Source organism: Leptinotarsa decemlineata, unplaced genomic scaffold (assembly GCF_025532065.1).
Source record: "Leptinotarsa decemlineata unplaced genomic scaffold, Ldec_3_MD MMD2_P_RNA_scaffold_9, whole genome shotgun sequence".
Classification (NCBI taxonomy): Eukaryota; Metazoa; Arthropoda; class Insecta; order Coleoptera; family Chrysomelidae; genus Leptinotarsa; species Leptinotarsa decemlineata.
The window spans coordinates 14438463-14461940 of NW_027412536.1; the positions used below are offsets into that span (position 1 = coordinate 14438463).

The 23478-nt window shown below is 33.3% G+C and overlaps 1 protein-coding gene across 1 annotated transcript; it reads right to left on the reverse strand.

The window, feature by feature from the left end:
* Nucleotides 1-2364: 2364 nt before the first annotated feature.
* On the reverse strand, nucleotides 2365-13462 carry LOC111507568 (amidophosphoribosyltransferase). The gene is made up of 9 exons (XM_023162904.2): nucleotides 13263-13462; nucleotides 12655-13092; nucleotides 12179-12443; nucleotides 11151-11400; nucleotides 11019-11095; nucleotides 8844-9131; nucleotides 8672-8777; nucleotides 7726-7965; nucleotides 2365-6378 (listed from the first exon to the last, which is right to left on the reverse strand). Exons 2-9 carry the CDS (start codon nucleotides 12831-12833, stop codon nucleotides 6230-6232), a joined length of 1554 nt encoding a protein of 517 aa, XP_023018672.1. The 5' UTR covers nucleotides 12834-13092; nucleotides 13263-13462; the 3' UTR covers nucleotides 2365-6229.
* Nucleotides 13463-23478: the final 10016 nt, after the last annotated feature.

Sequence of the window (23478 nt, forward strand, 5' to 3'; positions counted from 1 at the left end):
TTATTGAGAAAAAGTCGTTGAAATATCACAATACCAATAATGAAATAGAAAATAATCAACTAGTTTCTGCTGAATAGGATAAGGAATAATCTACTGATATTAAGAATATATAAATGAACAGAAATACTGCGTCTTGTCGCGCGTTTCGCCAAGTTAACTTCATCAGTAGATGACTTTTTTAGATGAAGTTTCAAAATAAGCGTTGCTGTTTTTCATAGTTCCAGTATGTAGTTATATAATATTCATCATCAAATATACAGTCAATCATACAAAAGAGGTCAGATCTCATGCACAGATGAATTTCAAAAGAAAAATTATTCTATTGCAAATAATGATGATGCATCTAATGTTAATCTATAAGGTAAGTAGTTATTCAGGAAGATTGCAACACTGCACGTCATAAACTTTTTAGTATACTTATGACTCGATATTTTAATAAAAATACACCTTAAGACAGAACCATGGGTCATGTCAAATGCTGGCAAACAGCAAAACAAAGAAGCCATTAAAGACCTGGTTATGACCGAAATTGAAGGAAAATAAAGTTTACTTTATTGTCACTTAGCCAAGCAAGTTGGCATTAACTCTTGCCTTTTCTTACCAGACCATTTTCATTATCTTCCTATAGATTCGACACTCATACCTTTTCACCATGTGTGACATGAATACTTAACACCAACATGATTTCTAAAGGCTTCATCACATGTCTTCTATATTGTACCTCTTTCACCTTCTTTCCTAAATTCTAAAATACCCTCTGAAGGGTGAGTGACTAGTGTTTTACTCAACATATTATTGTTCCACGTAAAAATGTATGAACTACTGAACAAATTTACCTAAAAAATCTTATGTATACCGGTGGAAAATGGGGGGTTGCAGGACAATTTTCAAATGAAACAAAAACTTTGTAAAACAATTTTTATAAACTTGTAAAGAATCAAAAGCAATACTACTTAGGTATACTCAAATACTTTCAGTTACAAATTTGAATACTTCAAGTGTTATTTCAATAAAATCTATTCAGGAGTTAGAATCTTTTTTTATTAAAATTATATGATGAATAGTACATCACCCAAAAACAATAAACGAACAATGCAGATTATATACATACTAAATTTTGAATTTTTTATGCAACACATACATTCAAAACCTTTGAAAGGAAATTTAAATTTTATACTCCTGAATATAGTATATAAAAGAACTCTGATAATACTGTATTGAATAAAATTACTTCGGACATGACAAATAATAATATGTTAATATATATACATCCTATTGAAGTAAACACAAGTAAGTTCACTCTTCGCCATATTTGGGTCGAGATTCCCCACCTCGAATTTTATGCTCAGTCGACCTCTAGCGCAACCGACTGAACCTGATGCATTTACCAAGCGAGCCAAGTTGAGGCATGGAATATTATTACAGTGAGTCGTTGTAAGTGGTGTTTTTGTATTTGTGAAAAACTCGTGTCTAGTTTCAGAATGAACAAGTGTCGAGCTGTGGATTGCTGTAATTTGCAGGGTGATGTCGGCATTAATTTTTTTCGATTTCCAATTGACGAAAAAATGTATGTTTTTCTAGTATTCATTATGTAAGATTGAAGGAATGAACATATAACGAAAATAATAAAATAAATTGTTATAGACCATATATATATATATATATATATATATATATATATATATATATATATAACTGGAACCACAAATGTGCGGTTGGCTCCTGTTGTTGACTCCGTGCATATGTGTTGTTTCCTGCTTTCGGCAAACAAGTGTTGCCCACCTTTACACTTGGCTGCACCGCGCTGATGAGGCCAATAGCCAGAAACACGTGTCCGCGGTTTGCCCCCCTTTTTGGAGTGTTATGTCCACTGATTGTTTCATTTTTGATTTGTACATCATACACACTCGATAAAATCTTTGTATGTATTTATATCTTGGACCCGGATGTCACGCAGGTAGCTATAGCTGCCTACGTGGTCATGTTAGATGTAGCCTGGGAATTCTAGGTCTTCTAACTGGAACCACAAATGTGCGGTTGGCTCCTGTTGTTGACTCCGTGCATATGTGTTGTTTCCTGCTTTCGGCAAACAAGTGTTGCCCACCTTTACACTTGGCTGCACCGCGCTGATGAGGCCAATAGCCAGAAACACGTGTCCGCGGTTTGCCCCCCTTTTTGGAGTGTTATGTCCACTAATTGTTTCATTTTTGATTTGTACATCATACACACTCGATAAAATCTTTGTATATATATATATATATATATATATATATATATATATATATATATATATATATGCACACTTTTTTTATGAAATTAATTTCATGAAATTGAACTTCACGAATAGTTAATACCTCACAAGTAATGATATAAAATGACAAAACAATCGGAGTTCCACTAGAAATTCACATTTTTTGATTTGGCTAGTATGTATCTACAGGAAAAATATTACTTCCACTGAAATCTCTGCAAAACCAAATAACCTTTTTTGGAGGCTATTGTTGCATACTTTTTTACCAATTCATCCACATCAATACTGGATATAAAAAGTGATTGAAGCTATTAGGCAATTATCAAAAATTGGATTTATAGTTTGGGGTATCATTTCAGATTTAGGTTTTAATTTTTATACACTTGCCAGAAAAGATGTCAAAGTGACTGTAGATCAGCCATATTTCTTTGTTGGTAAGAAAACAATATTTAACTTTTTTGATACTCCTCATCTGCTGAAATGTAGCAGAAACCATTTTTTGGATGACTTTTTTAAATTTGATGAATTTACAATGAACAAAAGTCATCTTTGACAACTTTACAACTTGTATAAGGAAAAGCAATATAGACTAGCACCCAAACTTACTGATACTTATGCCAGTTTCAATCAGAAACATTAGTTGAAAAAATGGATAAAGTGTTTGATATTTTGAATTCAAATCAATTTAACGATGTCAAACATTTCAATAAACCTTTTTTTTGGAACATCAAAACAAATTGATTTTCTGAAAGAAATGAATATATTTTTCAGCAAATTAACTGTAATATCAAAAAAAAAGGAAAAAACACGACTAGACAAATGAGATTCATTGAGGGGTGGCAGATAACAATTTCGGCATTTCTGCAACTTTGAGAAAACTTACATAGTGAAGGACACTCCTACATATTGACGAGGAATATAAATCAGAACTGTGTGGAAAATTATTTTGGTCAACAGAGAAATACTTGTGAAAATACCAGAAACCTAACTCCTGTTCAAGTTACCAGAGCTTTCAAAAACACATTTACTCTTCAGTATTTCACACAGGCTAGAAGATACTAGTGAGATTCTATTTAATATTACAGATGCTGACATAAATAGAGTGAAGATTCTTGGAGAAGTTCCAAAAAATCCCTATAAACCTTTGAGAGTAGAGACAAATGATTATAGAACTCTAGCCATTCCCGAAGGAAACAGCTTGGGTTATGTTTGTGGATATCTTTTGGGAAAATGTTTAGGAAAACATTCATGTAAAGTATGTACAAATTTTGCCACGATGGCTAGTATCACACTGAATGAAACAAATGTATATGAATGAAGTATCATTCATCTAGAGACATAATTTCCTTATCATTTTTATAATTTATTGTCCACTGATTGTATAGGTAACCAGCTCAAAACAATGTTTTCAAAAATCAACACTTATCACCCTTGTGATAATTTTCCTTATGATTATTTTCCCTTTTCACAAGGTATTATGCTTTGAAATTTACCAATAGGAATTTGAAAACAAATAAAATCAAAAACTCATATTCTGAAATAGAATAAATTAGCATAATTTTTTGACCTAAATTGTATACTCTCACCATGTTTATAAACAAATTCAAAAACTCTCAATATCTTATGAAGGATCAAACTGAATTGAATAATTCACCATAATTAAACCTGTTCATTTCCAGGTAAAAATAGTTAGATATATTTACAGTACTTTCAAAAAATTTATTTATTTAGTTGAAGAATTCATATCTGACCGTTTCAGGTTAGAGTATGAAATGGTTGTAATTTGGAAATAACTTTTAGTTTATGCTTGAGAAAGCTATTGTATAGCGAAACGTATCGCGGTTTTTGTAAAACCCTCTATAGTGAAAATCATACAATAAACTGTATGATATGGATTTTCAGCAAGTATCGGCCAGTTCTATTCAATTACTTTTCTTTTGAATTATTTATTTTCTCTTTTCACAAGGGTAAAAATTTATTATACTTTGAAATTTGACAATAGAAATTTGAAAACAAATGTTAAAAAAATTCAAAAACCCAACATTCTGAAAAATTTTTAGAATAGATTAACATAAGTTTTTGACCTAAATTGTATAATCTTACTTTACAAAATATACGTTTATTTCACCATCTTGTCTTATTTTTTATCAATTCCTAAACAGTTCACAATCATATGATATATTTATTGTGAGCTCCTCGTAGCAATAATGAAGTCAGATCATGGTTACATATTTTTTGATCGAACCTCGTGCAGAGGTGCACGATAGCTCTTAGCCTACACCCTCCTGCTCCGCCACATGCCAGCAAAAAATAAAATCTCGAGCCGATACATCAAAGACGCCGACCGGGAGTGAATTTACTTGTGTTTACTTATATACGGTATTTCTTAAATTATAGACCACATTTACACAGCATTTTAAATGAGGATTTCTAACAACTGATGTTGTTAAAACCAATGTTGATGTCTATGCAAACTATTTTCATTGAATGCTATTAAACACTAAACCTTTTGGAAATAATATTGGCGTTATAAAACAAGTTTTTCATGTAAGTGTAATAATTTAGTGATCTCATAATGTGTCAAAGAGTAATTTTTCGAAAGGATGAGATAAACCCTCCATTCTTACTTGGAATAATAAGAAAAAGGCAAGTGGTGGATGAAATTAGAGAAAAAAGATTTAGACTGATCAAATATTTTTTTATAGAGCCTATGCAAAAAATGACCACTGAAAACTGTCAAATATATGCAAGTACGTTTCAGAGCATTTAAAATGAAAGTTTACAATCGGAATAAAAATTTTTGGTATCATTTAAGAAAAAATAAAATAGGAATAACTAGTGCAACTCCACTTTCATTTTTCCTCTGAAAATCTGGCATCACTAATACGAAAGTCGAAATATGGTCCTACAAAGAAAGATTCCTACCAACGCAAAGATATAAACCGAAAGTTTTTCATTTTATAAGAAAAAAACTTCAACTCTCTAACAGCAAACATGCTGAATTTATGGACTATCAGCCAGATGGGTTATGTTGGCAATGATGGTTTTCAGGGATATGTTTTATAGAAATAAATATGTAGGTATGTTCGATCCATGTTAATTCTTTCCAGAGTGTGCATTTTCCAACCATGATCGTTATAGCAATGGATATTATATATTCATGTAAACGTGGTCAAAATTACTGTAACCAAAGGAATTGTTATCTTTGAACCAATGTATCTACTTCTATATACTTTGAAGTATATAGTAACAACTACATTCAAGGTTTTTTTGAATTTACAGTTTGTGCATGGTGCATATTCCTTAATATTAAGTAGAGTATAAGTAGATAAACGAAGAAGTAAGCAATGTTTTGCTTATATTTCGTTTGTTGTTTCTTGATTTTGCTTATTCAACCCAAAGTTGAAAATATTGAGGTTAATTTCTTTCAGTACTGTACAATATTCTGGTATTGTTTTATAATGGCAAAAGTGAGTCAATAAATAAAATTAATGAATTTACAAACATAAATAAACATGTTTCATCAATAGTTACTTTTAAAGGCTAATAATCCTGATCATTAGATATGAAAATGTCCACAGGTTTAGATGACCTTTTGAAACATGACATCTAATTACTTGGGAACCTTTCAAAACAGTGAAATTAAAAAAAGGTTGTCCTGAAGCGCACATTCAAGTTAAGGTTAACATTAAAATCATAGACAGTATGTAGAAAGTTCAAAAAACAGGTAAAATAACAGCAGCACCACTCATTCTGCTTGCATACAATTAATATAGAAACAAAATATTCATTTTTAAAGAATTGGTGCAATCCAACCTATAAACAGTACAACTAACTGAAATGTGACTTCAATTGTAAACCATATTACACAACCCTTAAATGTGGCATGAACCAATTTCTACTCTTTCAAAGTACAAAAATGTATGCCACTACTTGTTTCCCTCCCCATTTTACTTGACTAAAAATTCTTTGAATAATCTACCAACTTAATTCCTCTGGAAGCCCACCCGGATATTCTCCTGTGAGGCATGCTGTACAATGACCGCTGGGTCTTCCTGAAGAAACACTATCTTTTTGGACAGCTTTAACTAACCCTTCTACACTCAAGTATTCAATGCTGTCGGCGCCTGAAAAAAGCAATTCATTTTGTTACATTCTAGATAAAAATGTTTTTTAAGCATTGAACATTGAAAGTCCAGTTATAAGGTACTATTACCAAAGAACTATGTGAGTTGTCATTATTAAGACTAGATGAAATTTCAAAATCTCAACGATTGGATGTATACTATGATCTTAGCAGGGCTAAGAAATGACCCAAGAACAGATAATCCAGTTAAGGTCATAAAGCTGCTTTGTTATTTCAGCAAAAAAATATCAGTATTGGCTATAGTCAACCGATAAAAATGAACCACGGGTCCATATATCCAGTGAAATGTGACAAATTCCTTGAAGTATATATTGATCAGAGGCTCATATGAAATGTTTGTTCAGATGATATTGTAATTTCTGAGTGAATGGTTCATCATTAGACAATTACAAGGAACAACCTCCCTAGAAACTCTTAGCTTGCTAACTATGTGTAAATTCAGCTATATTATTTATGGGGCAGTTCTGCTCATATGCAAAAGTTTTATTCAATAGAGAAAAAGATTTTACAAGTATGGTGGTCCAAACTTCGGGAGAGTTGTAAAGAAATATTTGTTCAGTTATATATTCTAACTGTGGAATTGGCCGCGGTGGCAGTGCGCCCGAATCACGATGATCGTGGGTTCGATTCCCGCCTCGACCAGATATTTTTCTTGAGAGAATTTATCTGGTTGAAGCGGGGATGATTCTGCAACCGTGTTAGGAATCACACGTTAAAAGGTAAGACCCTTAGTCCTTAGCTCGCACAAGTTTCTCAACTTCTGAGAGTTGTCGTTCGTATGGGGGCGACAGCTGATTAACGGAAAAACAGATTTTAAAACACAGATTTTTTTTAAAACTACATTCTTGTAGATATATTTAATAACCCTTGAGATGAAAAATCTAATTATAATCTCGTAATTATATTTATCATTGAAACAGAGTTTTAAATTATTCAAATCAAAATTATTTAATTTTTGATTTCTGAATGTGTTTCATTCCATGGATGTATCAATTAATGTATAAGAGTATAGCTTGCTATACTCTGATACATTAATCAGTGAAATTTAGTTTTAAATTATTATAAAATACATATATGCATTTCATTCAATGGATGAGTTTTTGCCACCCAAGTCACAATTTTATTCTGCTTGGCAATCTTGTATATTATTAAACTCATATATTTTGTGTATAGTATTTTGAATATTCCTTAGTCTTCTTTTCTTTTAGGGTAAATATTGTTTATATAGTGCCTCTTGTGAAATTTTAGCGATTAATAAATATATCTCATATTTTTTTCAACTCGTAAGGTTGAATTATGTCCACATGTTGAATTTTTTATCACTCACCAACTTTTTCAGCAAACTCTTTTGTGTTTTGAAGTTTATTCATTATAAGTTCCTCCTTTGTTGGAATATTGATTCCCATGTAGCAGGGAAATTTCAATGGAGGACTTGCCACTCTAATGTGAACTTCTTTAGCACCAGCCCTTCGCAATAGTTTGACTATTGGACCAACAGTGTTTCCTCTAACAATGGAATCATCAATTAAGATTATACGCTTCCCTTTCACGTTTGTTAAAATGGCACCTGTAATTGATTGAATTATAAACTTTATCATATTCTGATTAATGAAATTTGTCACAAAGAAGAAAGATGCAAGAAAAAATTGAGGTACAATTTTGTGTTGCGATTATTTATTCGAGCCTGTAGTAAAAAATTGATATCTAACAACTTGGAAGTTCTATAAACTCCTCAAATTTTCCTTGAGACTTAGATAAGTTGAAACAAGGTTCTTACCTTTCTAAACGTGTTCCAAACTTCTATTCTGCCAGAGAAATCAAGTATATAAAGAACAAAGTATTAGAATCAAGTTGAACTAGACAGTCAGATGGAGAGGAAAACGGTGCATTAAAGTTAGCTCAACATTCTGGAAATAATGAATGCCGTGAATTTTGTCATTTTCTCTCTGTCGAAAATATCACGATGTTTAGTTGGGGTTTATTGAAGAAATGAATGTGAAAAATATAATTTTTAAATAGAATCATTTTATTCAATTCAACAGTCTGAGGCACAATCAACTCCAACCAATAAATACAGTTATCAGTCAACCTGAGATGTTAATCCAGTTTCAAAATCATTCAAAACACAATAATGTCGAAAACATAGCCAGGCTCAAAAAATAAACTTCAACTATACCTATTAATGATACGACAAATTATATTATTATAAGTAAATTGAATATTTTATTAAAGTAGTTTTTTGTGAAAAAAAAATCAACAGAAATAAAACTTACTGAATTTCAACGCCACATTAAGTTGCCTCAGCCTGTTATTAGGCTGAATGAAAGTTCTTCCAACATATGTGTTTTTGGTCAATAGTTCCCCAAGTGGTATTTTTGACTACAAAAAAGACGAGTAAAAGAATATCTAACTTGAAATGAACACAACATTAAGTAATATTTGTACCTGTTTAGAGTATCCAAAGGCTGCTGCATTTCCAGATTCAGGAACAGAACCTACCATATCAGCATCTACTGGGTGCTCTAATGCGAGTTGTCTTCCACAATGTACACGGACAGAATAAACCTCCTGACCTTCGAACATACTATTAGGTCTAGCAAAATAGACATACTCAAAAATGCAGAATGCAATGGATTTACCCTCTGGTGGGGGTACAACATCGACAGACTTTATTCCCTGACGAGACAACTCAATTATTTCTCCAGGTTGGACTTCTCGAAAAAATCTGGTAACCTTGAAATATTTTTGCAAGTTAATTAAAACTGTCATGATTCAACTCTAATATACAAAATAATCCTATAACCCAAGTCTTCATTGCAGATGGTGTTACTTCAAGTATGAAATGCACTTTAGAGATTTGCCAACAAATCTACAAAATGATCTATATTTTTTCTTCAGTTACTTATTCTGTAGTTAGACAAATGATCAGAATTCTGTTTTAAAAATTCTGTGATATATTATGGCTCACGAATGAAGATCCAAACGTTGAAACAGAACCTTTGACAGTTTATATATACATCATCAATGTATAGTTGTTATAAATGTACAGAAAAATAGCGGTGAAAACAAAGTATCAAAATCAAAGTGTGAATTATGGTTCTGTACTTGAAATAAAAACATAGGTTAATTTTCTTCAATTTCCATGAGACACAGAAGGCACTTCACAGGCAAAGATACAGCTCATCTTTATTTTAAAAACATCAGGGAAGAAATCAATATTGAGTTACTTGTAGTGTAGGTAATTCCCAGATATTTTCATTGGTTTTTGTTTCTCATAACTCAAATATCTAATATTTATACACTGATTGGATATTGAGGATGTGTGTTTGTTTAGTTTTCAGTCTTCTCGGAGTTGTTAGTTGATGCCTCCTAATCGAGGTCATCTGGCCCAAACCACAATGTACTGCTGGATGAGGTGATGTTAATAATAGTCAATGAATACCAAAAAGGAGTTACATCTTGAAAACAGTGAAGTGAATCAAATTGGGAAGAAGACCAAATATAATAATTCAGTCATTCAAGAAGTTGACTGGAGTTCAAATGAAACAAATAGGATTGTTCTTGCTCGGTTAGACCACTGCCTTTATTCATGGCAGATTGTAGTAGGTTAGGCAGGTTAAAGTAGTTAGGTATATTTTATAATAATATAATAATAATTTCCTTAGTCTCAAGAAACACACAGTTTTCAGACACGTCAATACAATTTCTAAAATAGGTTTGAGAGGATAAGATTCATCAATATAGTTTCTAAAAAATGCTTGTAGATAAATTAGATTTACAAAAAAATACAAGTTAACAAGATAAAATTCCAGCCTTATAAAAATTGACTAAAATGTAAAGCCATGAGCTTTTACAAATTATAAAACACATAGCTAACATATTATATATATTCAAAGTTGAGTAAAAGTTCGGGAGGTGACCACAAAAGTATCTCTTTCTTCTTGAATAACTTCGAAAAATTGATCAATTTCATGTCAAGGATGTTTGGTTAATATTTTCTTCAATGAGTTTTTGAATCTTCTAAATGGCAAGTTACGAAATTCGACAGATAAGGCATTGTATAGCTTAATTCCTATATTAACTGTTCTTATCAACCTAATAGCTGTAGGAACAAGGTTTGATTTATTTCTTGTATCATGTTGGTGTATATCCATAAAGTTTTGTTGAACAAAAAGCAGATTTTCGTAGACAATAACTGAATATAGGGTCATTATTTTAAGTTTTAAGACCTTTTCAGGTAGATTCATTCATTTGATAGACGAGTAGGTAATAGGTTAGAGTATGAAATTATTGAAATTTAGAAGTAACTTTCAGTTTATGCTAGAGGAAGCTATTGTATAGCGAAACACGTGTCACGGTTTTTGTAAAACCCTTTATAGTGAAAATCATACAATTTATGTCATATACACAGGTTTTTATGTGGTATACTTTCGTAGTGGATGGAATAGAATGATGTAGAAATGACTGCGCAATAGTCAGTCATGAGTCCAAGCAAGGATTATTTCAAATGATCAAAAATAAATACATTCAAATTACTGAATAACAGATATTATTTTCTACCTAATCACAAATAGAATAATTTCAAATTTGATATTACTACAAAAAAATTCTAATACTCACTGACAGAAATGCACACGATTCTGAAGAAACAACCCATCCATCAGGTGAAATTTCTCCATCTTTGTAGCCACTCAGTGCTGAAAATACAGAAATGAAAGATCCTAACTTTGCAATAAGTTTCAAATAAATCACCTTCTACATTCGGAGGCATAATTTGACCTAAGCACAATGGTCTGTTTCCATATGGATCACGTACGGCATAGATACGATCCTTCAACATAATGCAGAGTGAATAACTCAAAGGTGCCATTTGCATTAAATGGCGAATACGAGCTGGCCAGTCGGGTCCATTAACTTCGCCGTCAGGCGGTATCAAACATAAAGCTTGAGTAATGAGTTCACTATCAGAATGTGTTGAAAGTCCTATTCCCCTTCCTAGAACCTTGAATATGATGTTCATTGAATAAAATTTTACTGTTAAAAATTAGGTGAACATTAGCTTTACATATTCATAGTATTCTTAAAAAGTACTTTCAAAAGATATCTGATTGCATGGGGATGATAGTTTAGAATTTATACCAAAACTTTTTAACATGTACTGTAAAATATGTAATAAATTATATATATAAGTTTACTTTTCAACATTTCTCAATCTATCAACCATTAACAAAGAAATAAATTGGAAAATGAATATTATTCATAAAAATAAACTACATGATAATGCAAAGTTGTATTCATTTTATAAATGACAATGTTTTCAAAATAGTATAATCCCCTATTTTATAGTCAAGATAAAGGTTTAAAAAGTTTGTACATATGACCGTAAACTGATTATTCTCAATACTACAAGAATTAAACAAACTTATTACACAAAATTAAAACAAAATTTATTTTTTGGGGATTCCTTAGACCCTTGTTCTTATGACCATAATCAAAACTTTATACAAATTTTCACGAATTATGCCCAAATGTTGAGCTAATTTTCAAGTCTTTTTTCCTCTACTATTTGCAATTCAAGTAGTTTTGGTACAATATTGATTTATAATTACTCATATACCTTTTTATTGGAAAAACTATTGTTTTTTCAAAACAATTTGGAAAGATGCCTTTTGAAAGTAATTTTTGACTATTTCATTTACCGCAGACATTAATATATTTACTTGGTTGACAGATACTTCTGAAGATTCAGTAAATAAGCAAGGAAGCACATAAATACACACCTGTTTTCTCAAAACAGCAGCATTAACTAGCTCTCCATTATGAGCTACAGCAACGGTCCCGTGCATTGAATGTACAACAAAAGGTTGACAGTTGAGCTGTTCTGATCTTGCACTTGTTGAATATCTGGTATGACCAATTCCTAAGGGGCCTTTAAGTTTAGTAATACTGTCATTGTTGAAAACATGCTTAACAAGTCCCATTCCTTTATGAATATGAAAGTCATTGTCTCCTTCACTGGTTACAACACCTGTTGATTCTTGGCCCCTACAAATAACCATAACCAAATCATATATCAACTACAATATTTAAATGAAATAAACATGAATCAATCAACAAAAATTGATTGAAAGTTTTTGTTTTCTACCAAAATCTCTAATTTTGAGTCATTTAAGAATATGTTATGAAAACAAAAAAAATGCAAATGTTAGAAAGGGAATGAAATTATTTTCTGTAAAAGGAGATCAGGAAAACATACCGATGCTGTAATGCTTCGAGGCCAATACAAATAAATTGAGCTATTTCTGAATTGTTTGGCCAATGTTCATTTCCTATGGCTCCAAAAACTCCACACTCATGAGTTAGACCAGATTCTCGGTTGTTCCTGCCAACTCTTCTATTTTCCCAAGAGGTCAACTGATTTTCAGGACTTTCCATTTTTTTTCAAAAATAATAGATGTAAAATTCAAAATTTCAACTATTCAGTATTAAAACCCACGTGCCCACCAAATTTCCAGTTATAAACAAAACAACCTCTCTCTCTCTGTATATTTTGGATGGTCCTTGCTTCGTATCTTCAGGCGCATATGACCAATGCTCCTCCTGTTACGTAACTGGCTGTTACGTACTGTCTTGCAGCTTGCAAGCCTATGTTCGGAATAGTGTGCTACTGAGGTTGGAGTTCTACTATGCTTGGCTGTAAGTATAAGTAACTTTATAAAAAATTATTGTTGCGATCCTACTCCCACATGGACATCGGGCCCCGGCCTCGAACCGGCGTGAATGGAAGCAGGTATCATATGAATTTATGGTAAATATTCGTTTTGAGGCACCATCGATTTTGAAAAAATGTTTGAGTGTACTTACGTATTTTGAAGCATAGATTACGAATCCGAAAGAAAAAAGCTGCGCTCTCCCTTATTTACAAAGTTACGGCACTTCAAAGTTCAGAAAAGGGCAACCTTTCAAATAGATAAACTATTTGATGTTTACTTATATACGGTGCCTTCGGTTTGTACGAACACTACACTCTCACCACCATAGAAGTAAACACTCTATAGGGTGCTCTCACTATCATACAATAGTAAACACTCACAACTCACGACACATACTAGATGGCTAGTCGTACCACAGCACAGAATATCGGAATATTCTGTGTAGTTCCGATATTCTGTGACCACAGTATGAGAACATGAACTTAAAGGCTGATTCTCACTACACGTGCCAGGCACGATCCAGTCACGGTCAAGTCAAAACCGTTGGAATCACATTCAATGTAAAACAATGCTTTAATTCACATTGGACGGGTCAAGACAAGCCGCGGTCTAGTATCGTGACGATCATTTCTGGGGCGATCAAAGACCGTCGCGCACGTGGCGGACTTGACCATGCCTGTTCAATGTGAATGACGAAACGGCGATCGCCGGTCAAGTCGCATGCAAAATGGACGAGCAAATGATTGAATTGGTTCGAGAACATGAGGAATTATACGATATGTCCCACAGAAAATATATGGATACACCCCACAAAAACAAATTGTGGGATGAAATAGGGCAAACATTAAAAACAGGTAAGCATATAAACAAATTTTTGAATTTATTATTAAATAGCTACGTACAATATTACACATTATATGTTATATTTTATCATTTTGCCATGACACCGAACCCACTTCAGAGTTGAAGAAGGCAGTAAATTTTTCTCTGTCTTGAAATGCCTCTAGTCGGGCATTGTTACCAATACCAGGCAATGCCATAAAAATAGGTTGATTCTGTTCACTTGAAGAAGAGCTTTCTGACAAAACTGAAGTACCGTTGCCCAAAAAATTATGCAAAATACATGTGGTTAGGATAATATTTTCTATATAATTGGGTTTCGAGTTAATTTTTCTAAAATACAGTCTAAATCTTTGTGCTAAAATACCAAAGGCATTTTCTACAACACGCCTAGCACGACAAAGACGGTAATTGAAAATTCGTTTTTCCACATCTCCTTGAACTTGTAACTCTGGATACGGTCTCAATAAATTTGCTTTTAAGGGAAATGCTGAATCGCCTACAATAACGTACGGTGCTTCAATATTCGTTCCAGGTAAGTTTTTACAGTCCGGAATGTCCAAAGTGCCATTATTCAATGATTTCCCCAATCTCGATGTAGAAAAAATACCACCATCACTGTTTTTCCCATATCTACCGCTATGAATTTATAATCGGCATCGACCAATGCTAGTAGTACTACCGAAAAGGTTTTCTTATAATTGAAATAGTTCGATCCGCTGTTAGAAGGAGCTGTTATTTCTATATGTTTGCCATCCAGTGCCCCAAGACAATTGGGGAAATTCCATGTAGTCCAAAACTGTTCAGCAATCTTCTCCCAGTCTTTTCTACGCGGTGTTGGTATGCATACAGCCAATAATTTACGGATTACTGCATTGCACACTTCTTGTACAATTGCATGAACAGTGGAATGACCAAGGCGGTAACTAAATGAGATGGTCTGGAATGAATCACCGGTTGCAAGAAATCTAAAACAAATATAATTTTACCATATATCAATAATGAATCAGTACAAACACTTATGTTTAAGTCAAAAAAAAAGAGAAAAGAGTGAATAGAACAACCTGACATATACTATTAAAAGTTGCAATCGAATAGTAGCTGAACAATAAAAATTTTGTACTACTCATTACTATTTCTCCATATTTAGGTTATTATTGTACGATTTTGCATTTGCTATTATCTCATAGGTACGACATGCATAAGATTTGTCTCAACAATGTACATTTTTTTTTTAGATCCCCGAAAATGCAAACAAAGATGGGAATCGCTTCGTGCGCAATTTCGAAAACACATCAGAAGTCAAAAAACAAAGACCGGACAGGCCGCCTCTTTCCAAACGAAGTGGAAATACGAAGATCATATGGAGTTTCTCAGAGCTTACATGAAAGACAAAGTGAGAATAACCTCAGTAACGGGCGAAAATGAAGATCCTTCATTTATTGCGGATGAAGAAGATGAGAATGATACGCTTAGACAAATCTCAGAGCCACCTACACCACCTACGCCACAAATAGCAAAAGCATCCAGTTCGGTGTTACGAAAAAGGAAAATCCCTGTTGCTGCTACAGAAACTGCTTCCAGTACTCTAATGAAGCACATCCTAGAGGAGGAGAAGAAATTGAAAAAGGAAGAACCCAAATCTGAAATGGACGTGTTTTTTGATTCCATCAGAATGACTGTGAATAAATTCAATCCCTATGATAAATTTTTGGCCAAACAAAAAATTTTCCAAAGTATCACGGAAATTGAAGCCAAATACATGGATCAATATTGGAATCAACCTACAAACTACCAGATCACTCCACAACAACAATTTACAGATAGTATTTCCCACAGTACAACCCGACCATCTTCTGTGGTGTCATCAGTACCTAACTACAATCAGCTCAGTCAACAACAATTCACACATAGTATTGCAATTCCACCTACTACATCCATTCAACACCAATCATATTTTGCAACATCCCCCAGTATTTCAACCCGACCATCTTCTACTGCATCATCAGTACAAGAAACGCCACCAGATAGTGTTGCTTCGTCTGCCGCCTCATTATTGGAAACTTTTTCCCCTTAATATTATATTTCATATTTCCATGTATTAGGTATTACTTTTAAGTTAAGATGAGTGTTGAGTTTGACAAACACTATATGTTTTCTGGTGTTAAACATTAATATACCAAAATAAATTTATTTTCAATTACACAACCACTTTTAAAACTTCATTATTCAATTGACACAACCCCGAATTTATTTAATTTAAAAATACTCCGGTAATAAAGTGAACGAAAATTTTCTTAATGTAGTTACTCACCTTAGACAAACAGCAAGTTTCTCCAAAGAGGAAATAGACTCCCGAAACGTGGTGTTCTGCTTGGTCAAATCACTTTTTAAAATTTCATATAATTGGTGAAATTCGTTAGGGGACATCCTAAAATATCTGTGGAATTTTGTTTCATCATCAATCAACTCTTTATATAGAGTAGAAAACTCTCCTTTTCTCTTGCGCTGCCTTAGGATAGGATGCACCCAATATCGTCGAGCTTTGGGAAGTGAGATTTGTTCTTCCTCATCCAAAACAATGGCTATTTTCATTAATGTATTTCGCGAAAACATGACTGTCTGGAGATTTCGACCGTACTATTGACCGGACAGTGTGAATGCATTATAAAAATTGCGATCGTGACTTGACCGTGACTGGATCGTGCCTGGCACGTGTAGTGAGAATCAGCCTTTAGCATTAACTTATGACTCAACCACAGGAGAATGCTAAAGACCCAGTAGTGTATTATCCCCACTTTTTGGTACTACATCACAGTGCGCATGATCAAATCATAGAGGAAAGTTTTTGGTGGCGCCGTGAATTGCCTCGATAATCGGCAACGTTCTCAAAGCTGAAATTTTTCATGGAATTTACCGCTTTTGGCCTACTAGACAGACAACGTTTCGCCAGTTTCGCTTGTTGAATCATGATAAAGATAAGTTTTCTTGTGGCTAATAAATATTACCACTTCGCCAGAAATATTCCAAGTCCTGATTTATTTCAAATTCTATTCGTATTTTAAAAGATATGAAAACAATATTTAGAGAAATGAGAGTTTTAAAATAAAACAACAAAGATGTTACCAATAGAATGAAGTTTGCAAAGGAATTGCAAATAACGATTTCAGCATTCCTTAGTTTGTGACCAATTTTAAAAGATAAGTGGTTGAATAGGTTGAAAATGTTATATTTTGTACTTATATTTTTCAATATATTCAAGAGGTGTATTTGTAGCAGATACATATTATATATTTTCATCCAGGGCTTAATGAATAATTCGATTGAATTAAATTCAATAAAATAATTTCTCTTGTCGTATACAGTCTCAAATCTATTTACTCAGATTGATCTGTATAACCACAGGAGCAGAAGTATACCACATAAATATAATAATAAATCATTATTTCCTGAATATACATATAGTATTGAATTACAGATAAAACTCATCAATACTGTAGCAGTTCTTTGGCAAAAGAAGTTGCTTCAATCTTGATTCAATGATGTGTACATTTTCAAAGTGTATTAAAAAAGTTTGCAGCGCTGAAACTCATGACTTTTTCAGTAAAGAATAGTGCGATGTTGACTAGGTAATGATAAGTGGGCATTCCGGGTAGAATTAATATGATAGACTCTGTTAGCAGCTAATGTCTTTCTATTTCGACAGATATATGTGCAAGCTTCCATTATGTATACTCCTGCTAGCGTTAAGTTTTCAAATCCTGAAAAGTTTGTCTACAAGCCCAACTTATCAATGATCCTAATAGCTCCCCAACTTTGACTACTTGTCTTCTCTTATATAAGTATAGTAAGTATAGGGTGTAAGTATTCTTACATCATATCTTAAGACTTTGTCGAACAGAAGATCATGGTTTACACAATCGAACGCTCGTGAACTTTTAATAAATAACCCTAAAATACATTAATTTTTATCTAGAGCTCTTACTATTCGATTTTGATATTCACATAGTACCTTATCAGTGCTTTTTTTCTTAGCGAAACCATGCTGTGAGGGCGATAACAAGTTCTTTTATGTTAATTTCATAGAGTTTCGAGATACTTGAAATAATACTAATTGCTCTATAGTGATCCATATTGTTAATATCATATTTTTTTAAAATATGAGATACACTCGCAAGTTCATGCAAGATTGGTCGGAATAATGCCTTTTGAGGTTGAGATATTAATTAAAAAACTTCAGTACACCACATAGTTCACCAAAGCAAATTCTAATTATTTCATTGAATTTTTCATCGATCCCAATGGAGTTAGAGTTTTTCAATCTGTTTATCATTTGTGCGAGTTCCCATTCAGCAATTTGGAAACATGAAAAAGTTTGAGTTATTTAAGGTGACATTGCTCTCGAGAAAATTCGTTTCAACAGAGAAGTTTTCAGATATGGTCCTAGTAAAATGTAAATTAAATTTTTCCGCTATCATTTCATCTGAAAATTGATTATTATTGACTGTTATAATTATTTCACGATGTTCCATAGTTTAATTTTTTTGTATGGCCCATGTTGTTTTAGGTTTGTTGCGTTGGTTTAATATCAAATCATAATATTGTCTATTCAGCGATTGCAGTTTCCCTCTATTCTTCATTGAATTTTTTACATTCTTCCTTTAGGTATATCTATTATCATTCCTAACTAATGTATTAAACAACGAAACCTTATTTTTTAGCTCCCTTATTTCACGAGTCATAATTATTTTGGGTGAAGTATTTTTTTTGATCGGCCTAAGGTCATTTTTCTTTTTGGGAACGATATTTCAAAATAATATGTTGGGCATATACATCTGCTCAGTCGTCTTGTGATAAGTAATTACGAAATCTTAAGATATTTTCATTACATAGGTCACGACGATAAGAAAAATTATTTTTCTAACCGTTACTGACTCCATGTTGCAGATCAGAAGTAATTTTCAAAAATTGTGAGTATAATGATCTGAAAGATGAAGGTCAACTATTGCCACCTCATGGGAGTGGCTTGACAAAAAAGTTATCGCAATAGCTTTGAAAATACTAGTAATATTCAGAATAACAAACGTGAGATACATGCAGTAATGAGTATAGCGAGAGCTGTCGTTGAGAAAACTGACCATAGTTCATATATCACAGTTACAAAAGATTCCTAACTCTTTTACACTCATCCCAATTTTCTGAAAATATTTTATTGATGAATGGTAATGGTATATTGTTATCACTGAAATTTTGTTTATTATTATATTCACACACTGACACCAAGCTTAGATATTTTTTATTAACACGCGCGCCTGCTGCCTTAGTTGTAACCCTCCTTTGCACGCCTGCTGCCTTCCTTGGGCTTGGTAGCTGATTCTCAGGCTCTCTCTCCGGAATCGAAAAATATCAATGGCCATTTTTCTAAGTCATATACGGCTGATTGATCCCAAAATTTAGATAAAATAAATATACTTTAAAAAGACTAAAAAACACGCTTGCTAGGTTAGCAGGGAAATTGATATAATTACACAGATAGGTCATAATAATGGTTTCAACGTAGATACTATCCAGAAGTTAGTCAGAAAACAAAGCTGTAAATTCACTTACAGATTAATATACCCTCAACCAAGCCCTAAATTCACTTACAGATTAATATACCCTCAGGTCAAACAACCAGTCAATTTAATAATAACACTGAAAATCTTCAAACAAAACTCAATCTCTGACGGAATCACCAAACACTTTCGAAGGTTCGAAATAGATGAACACTTCAATCTAGCAGACCACTATTATAATATTCACGCAGTCATTGTTCACTGTGGTTCTGGCATTGAATTTGGTCATTATTACGCCTTTGTCAAAGACGAAACGAACTGGTTTAAGTTTGACGATAGTCGTGTCACGAAGTGTTCTAGCGATGTATTGAATTCATTGGAGCCTCTGGAGACACCCTACATTTTGTAGTCCTGGGGTGCCAATTAATTTTTATTGTTATTTTTATATTATATTACTAATTAAATAAAATTATAACAACCAGAAATCAAGAAATGGGTAACTCTAACATATTTTCGAAAAAGAACAGAGATAATTTCGGGTTTTTTTCAGAAAAAACAATGTGGAAATTGCATTCAAACCACATGTCAGGTTATTTGATTTCCTTTTCAATGCCAAAGATTACGTGGACAAGTTGGAGAAATCTGGAGTTTGGGTGTAATAGTGTTTATGTGGGGCAATGCGGTCGAAATTTCCAAAAACGGTATGCTGAACATGAAAGGTCCTTCAGACTAGTAAAAAATAATTCGACGTTTTCAAATCATTCCTTGGCATGCAACCACAGGTTCCCGAATCTAAACGATACGGAAATTTTGCACTATGCAAGGAAGGGTTACAAACTCAATTATTTAGAATCCTTGAAAATTCACAAGCATAAACATTGCGGGTGCAACCTGTTAAATGATCAAATCGATTTAGTTTACTCACCGGTTTTCAAATTAGCACATCCGCATTGTAAATTCAGGTACGCAATCAAGCCAAGTACCTCTATTATTACCTACAGGGATGCTATATAAAGGCCAATGTAATAAACCATTGTTAGTTTAATGTAAAAGTTTGAAAATGTCCTTATAGGATGAAACTGCAGTAACGTTAGATACAAATAAAAGTGGTAAAATTTCTTCATTATGATTTCCTACCTCGTAGTAACGGCTACATCCATCAATTTATTGAGTTTATCCGTGTTTCTAAGCAAACCAATCTAAAATTTTTACTATTTATCTGAATTTCGAAATCTCTATGTAATTATCGGCACTATTCTTTAGAAGGCGCATTGGATTTTCAGGAAAACCCTGAAAATGAATTGCATCTTGAGAAGTCTATCTTTCTTGATCAAGGTATCCTGTCTCGTATGGACGAATATATGGAGATCCTAACTTGTTAAGTAGGCGTGAAATGAATCTACTTTTCCCAAACCCGAACAAAAACACTGTCTTTCAACACACATTCGTCCAACCAAGTTAGCAACATCTGGAGATGACATATACATATACGTCAAATTCCAAACTCTTATCGGCGTTTCTTATAGCTGAGTTGGTTATAAGAAACACAACAAATATATACGTCAAATTGTAAACTCTTATCGGACGGACGGTATAGCCGGTCGGTTTGACGTGGGTGCTTTGTTCACTCACTCAAATCGACCGCCGTGTTGGTCCTGGTTCAAGACCCAGGCGGAACGATCGATTTTCACTTGCTATCGTCCAACCCGTGTAAGGAATCACACGTTTAAATGTAAGACCTCGTTAGTCCTTGGCTCGCACAAGTTTCGACTTCTGAGAGTTGTCGTTCGTAGGGGTGCGACAGCTGGTTAACGGAACAACAGATTTTTTTTCTTATAACTAAGTTAGTTATAAGAAACATAACGAAAACTGGCGGGACTACATTTTCTCGAAAATAGGTTGGTCACGTTTCTTTTGAGCAAAGAATGATATGATCCTGAGGAGAAAGAAATCGAGAATATAGTTGAAAGTAACAGGTATCCTTCAAATATAGCAGATAAGTTAGTTGAGAAGATAAAATTTAGAGTTTTCGTAAATTGACTTTTTCAAGAAGAAGATTCAAAATTTATAGTTCTTCCATACGAACCAAAATACACCAACGGATTAATTGATAAATTGAATATGAAAGTGATTATCAAAACTGTTCGTACACGTCAACACGACGGAACGGGAAAAGCCTGGAATTTACGAAATAAGCTGTGAGGATGGCGATAAAGTGTGATTTGTCTAGCATATAGAAGAGTAGGTATTCTTAATTATCGCCTGATGATGCTAATTTGGTTGACTGGTCGATTGATAGTATTTTTGTTGTGGTGAAGGAAAAATATTTTCAATAAAGTGTAATAAAATGTTTCGTTTTGTCAATAATATCATTATGTCATTTTTCGTCTCCAGTCAGTGTTCCTTTTTTCTCCAAAAATAATTTTCATTTATGGTAAATAACTATCCAGTAATGTCATTTGACAGCTTTTAAAATTGATGGGTAAAATTCATATGATGAAAAAAACAAAACGCGTATATTTAAAAAAATCCGTAATGTCATCTGAGGGTCAAGGATTTTCCGTTATCTCACGTACCCCCTTTTCAAAAGTTGTTTCTATCTCATCATGGCATATCATGACATGGTGAAAACATGAAACATTATACTATAGGTTTGTTCTGTACAATGCTCTTCCAATGATATCGAGTGCCGTGATCATGATCTGTGCGTGTGAAATGTTATTTGATGTTTGTGACATGACATTCGACATTTTTAGTTAAAGTTGAGAATGTAAATATGGAAATGTTTATATTATGTGCAATCTCAGTCTGTGATATAAATGTAGGTATATGTATAGTCGAAGTAACCGATATTGTGCACTCTTAAAGTTGTCGGCACTCTCAAAGGCCAAAAAAACCAACACATAGAAATGAACCGGCAGCAAACTAGTCCACGTGGACTGTAGAGACTTGCCGGTTCGTATTGGATAATTTTTACTAACCGAGTTTTGTGATTGGCTGAAGAGTCATAAAATTAAATTGGAAGTCATGTTACGCTGACGAATAGAAATCTGGGGATGCGGCCTTTGGTTATCGCCGTCGTGTTCAGTTCAGGAACTGATCGCGATTCGAGTGTGGAAATTCGATGTTGGTGCAGTTATAATTACTTAAAATTTTTATTATCTGTTCAAAATGTGGCGTCCTTGGACTAGTACTAATGATAATAACGAGTGTGATAACAACGCAGACTTTTTCCAGTGTAGTGATTCCAATAGCGATGGTGAACAATGTGAAAAAGAGATACCAGTGAATAAGATTCGGATGCATTTGAATATTAAAACACAGAGAGTATGTTTCAATGTATATGAGAATATACATCTCAAGTTAGGTTTCGAGGGAAAGAAACTTTTACAAGTAACATCAGATTTGACCGAAATTTCTTTCTCAACCGTACGTAAAATAGTCAAAAACAAACCTAATGAACGCAAGACGCGATGTGATACTGGATTACCAAAACCTTTAGATGTTTATCTAATAAAATCATTGAAAAAACAATATACGACTGTTACAAAAGCAATGAGATTCCTACAACAGAAATCATAAGGAAGAAATAGAATACTTCCGGCCATAACGTGAGCTGCTGTGACAAAACACTTCAGAATTGGATAAAGAAACTAGGATTTAGATTTAAAATAATAAACAAACGTCAAACAGTTATGGAAAGCAGAAGAATAGTGGAATTGCGTAACAAATACTCAGAACAAATAACTAAATATAGACAAGAACAACAGCCAATTTTCTATTTGGACGAAACTTGGTATAACACTCACGACACAGTTACGAAAGGGTGGACTGATGGTTCAAGAATGTGTACACCTAACAAGCCTGCAAACAAAGGATCGCGACTAATCATTGTTCATTGCGGAGGAAGTAAAGGATGGGTTCGAATTCTTTGAAGTGATATGGAAAAAAACTTGAGGACTGCAATGTTGA

Excerpts from the sequence above, each read along its gene's own strand:
- LOC111507568 (XM_023162904.2), bottom strand. The coding sequence starts at position 12,833 with ATGGAAAGTCCTGAAAATCAGTTGACCTCTTGGGAAAATAGAAGAGTT. Across the intron at positions 11,401-12,178 it reads CTGCTGTTTTGAGAAAACAG|GTTCTAGGAAGGGGAATAGG; the intron begins GTGTGTATTTAT and ends ATCATATTCAAG. Across the intron at positions 8,778-8,843 it reads CCTTTGGATACTCTAAACAG|TCAAAAATACCACTTGGGGA; the intron begins GTACAAATATTA and ends TCTTTTTTGTAG.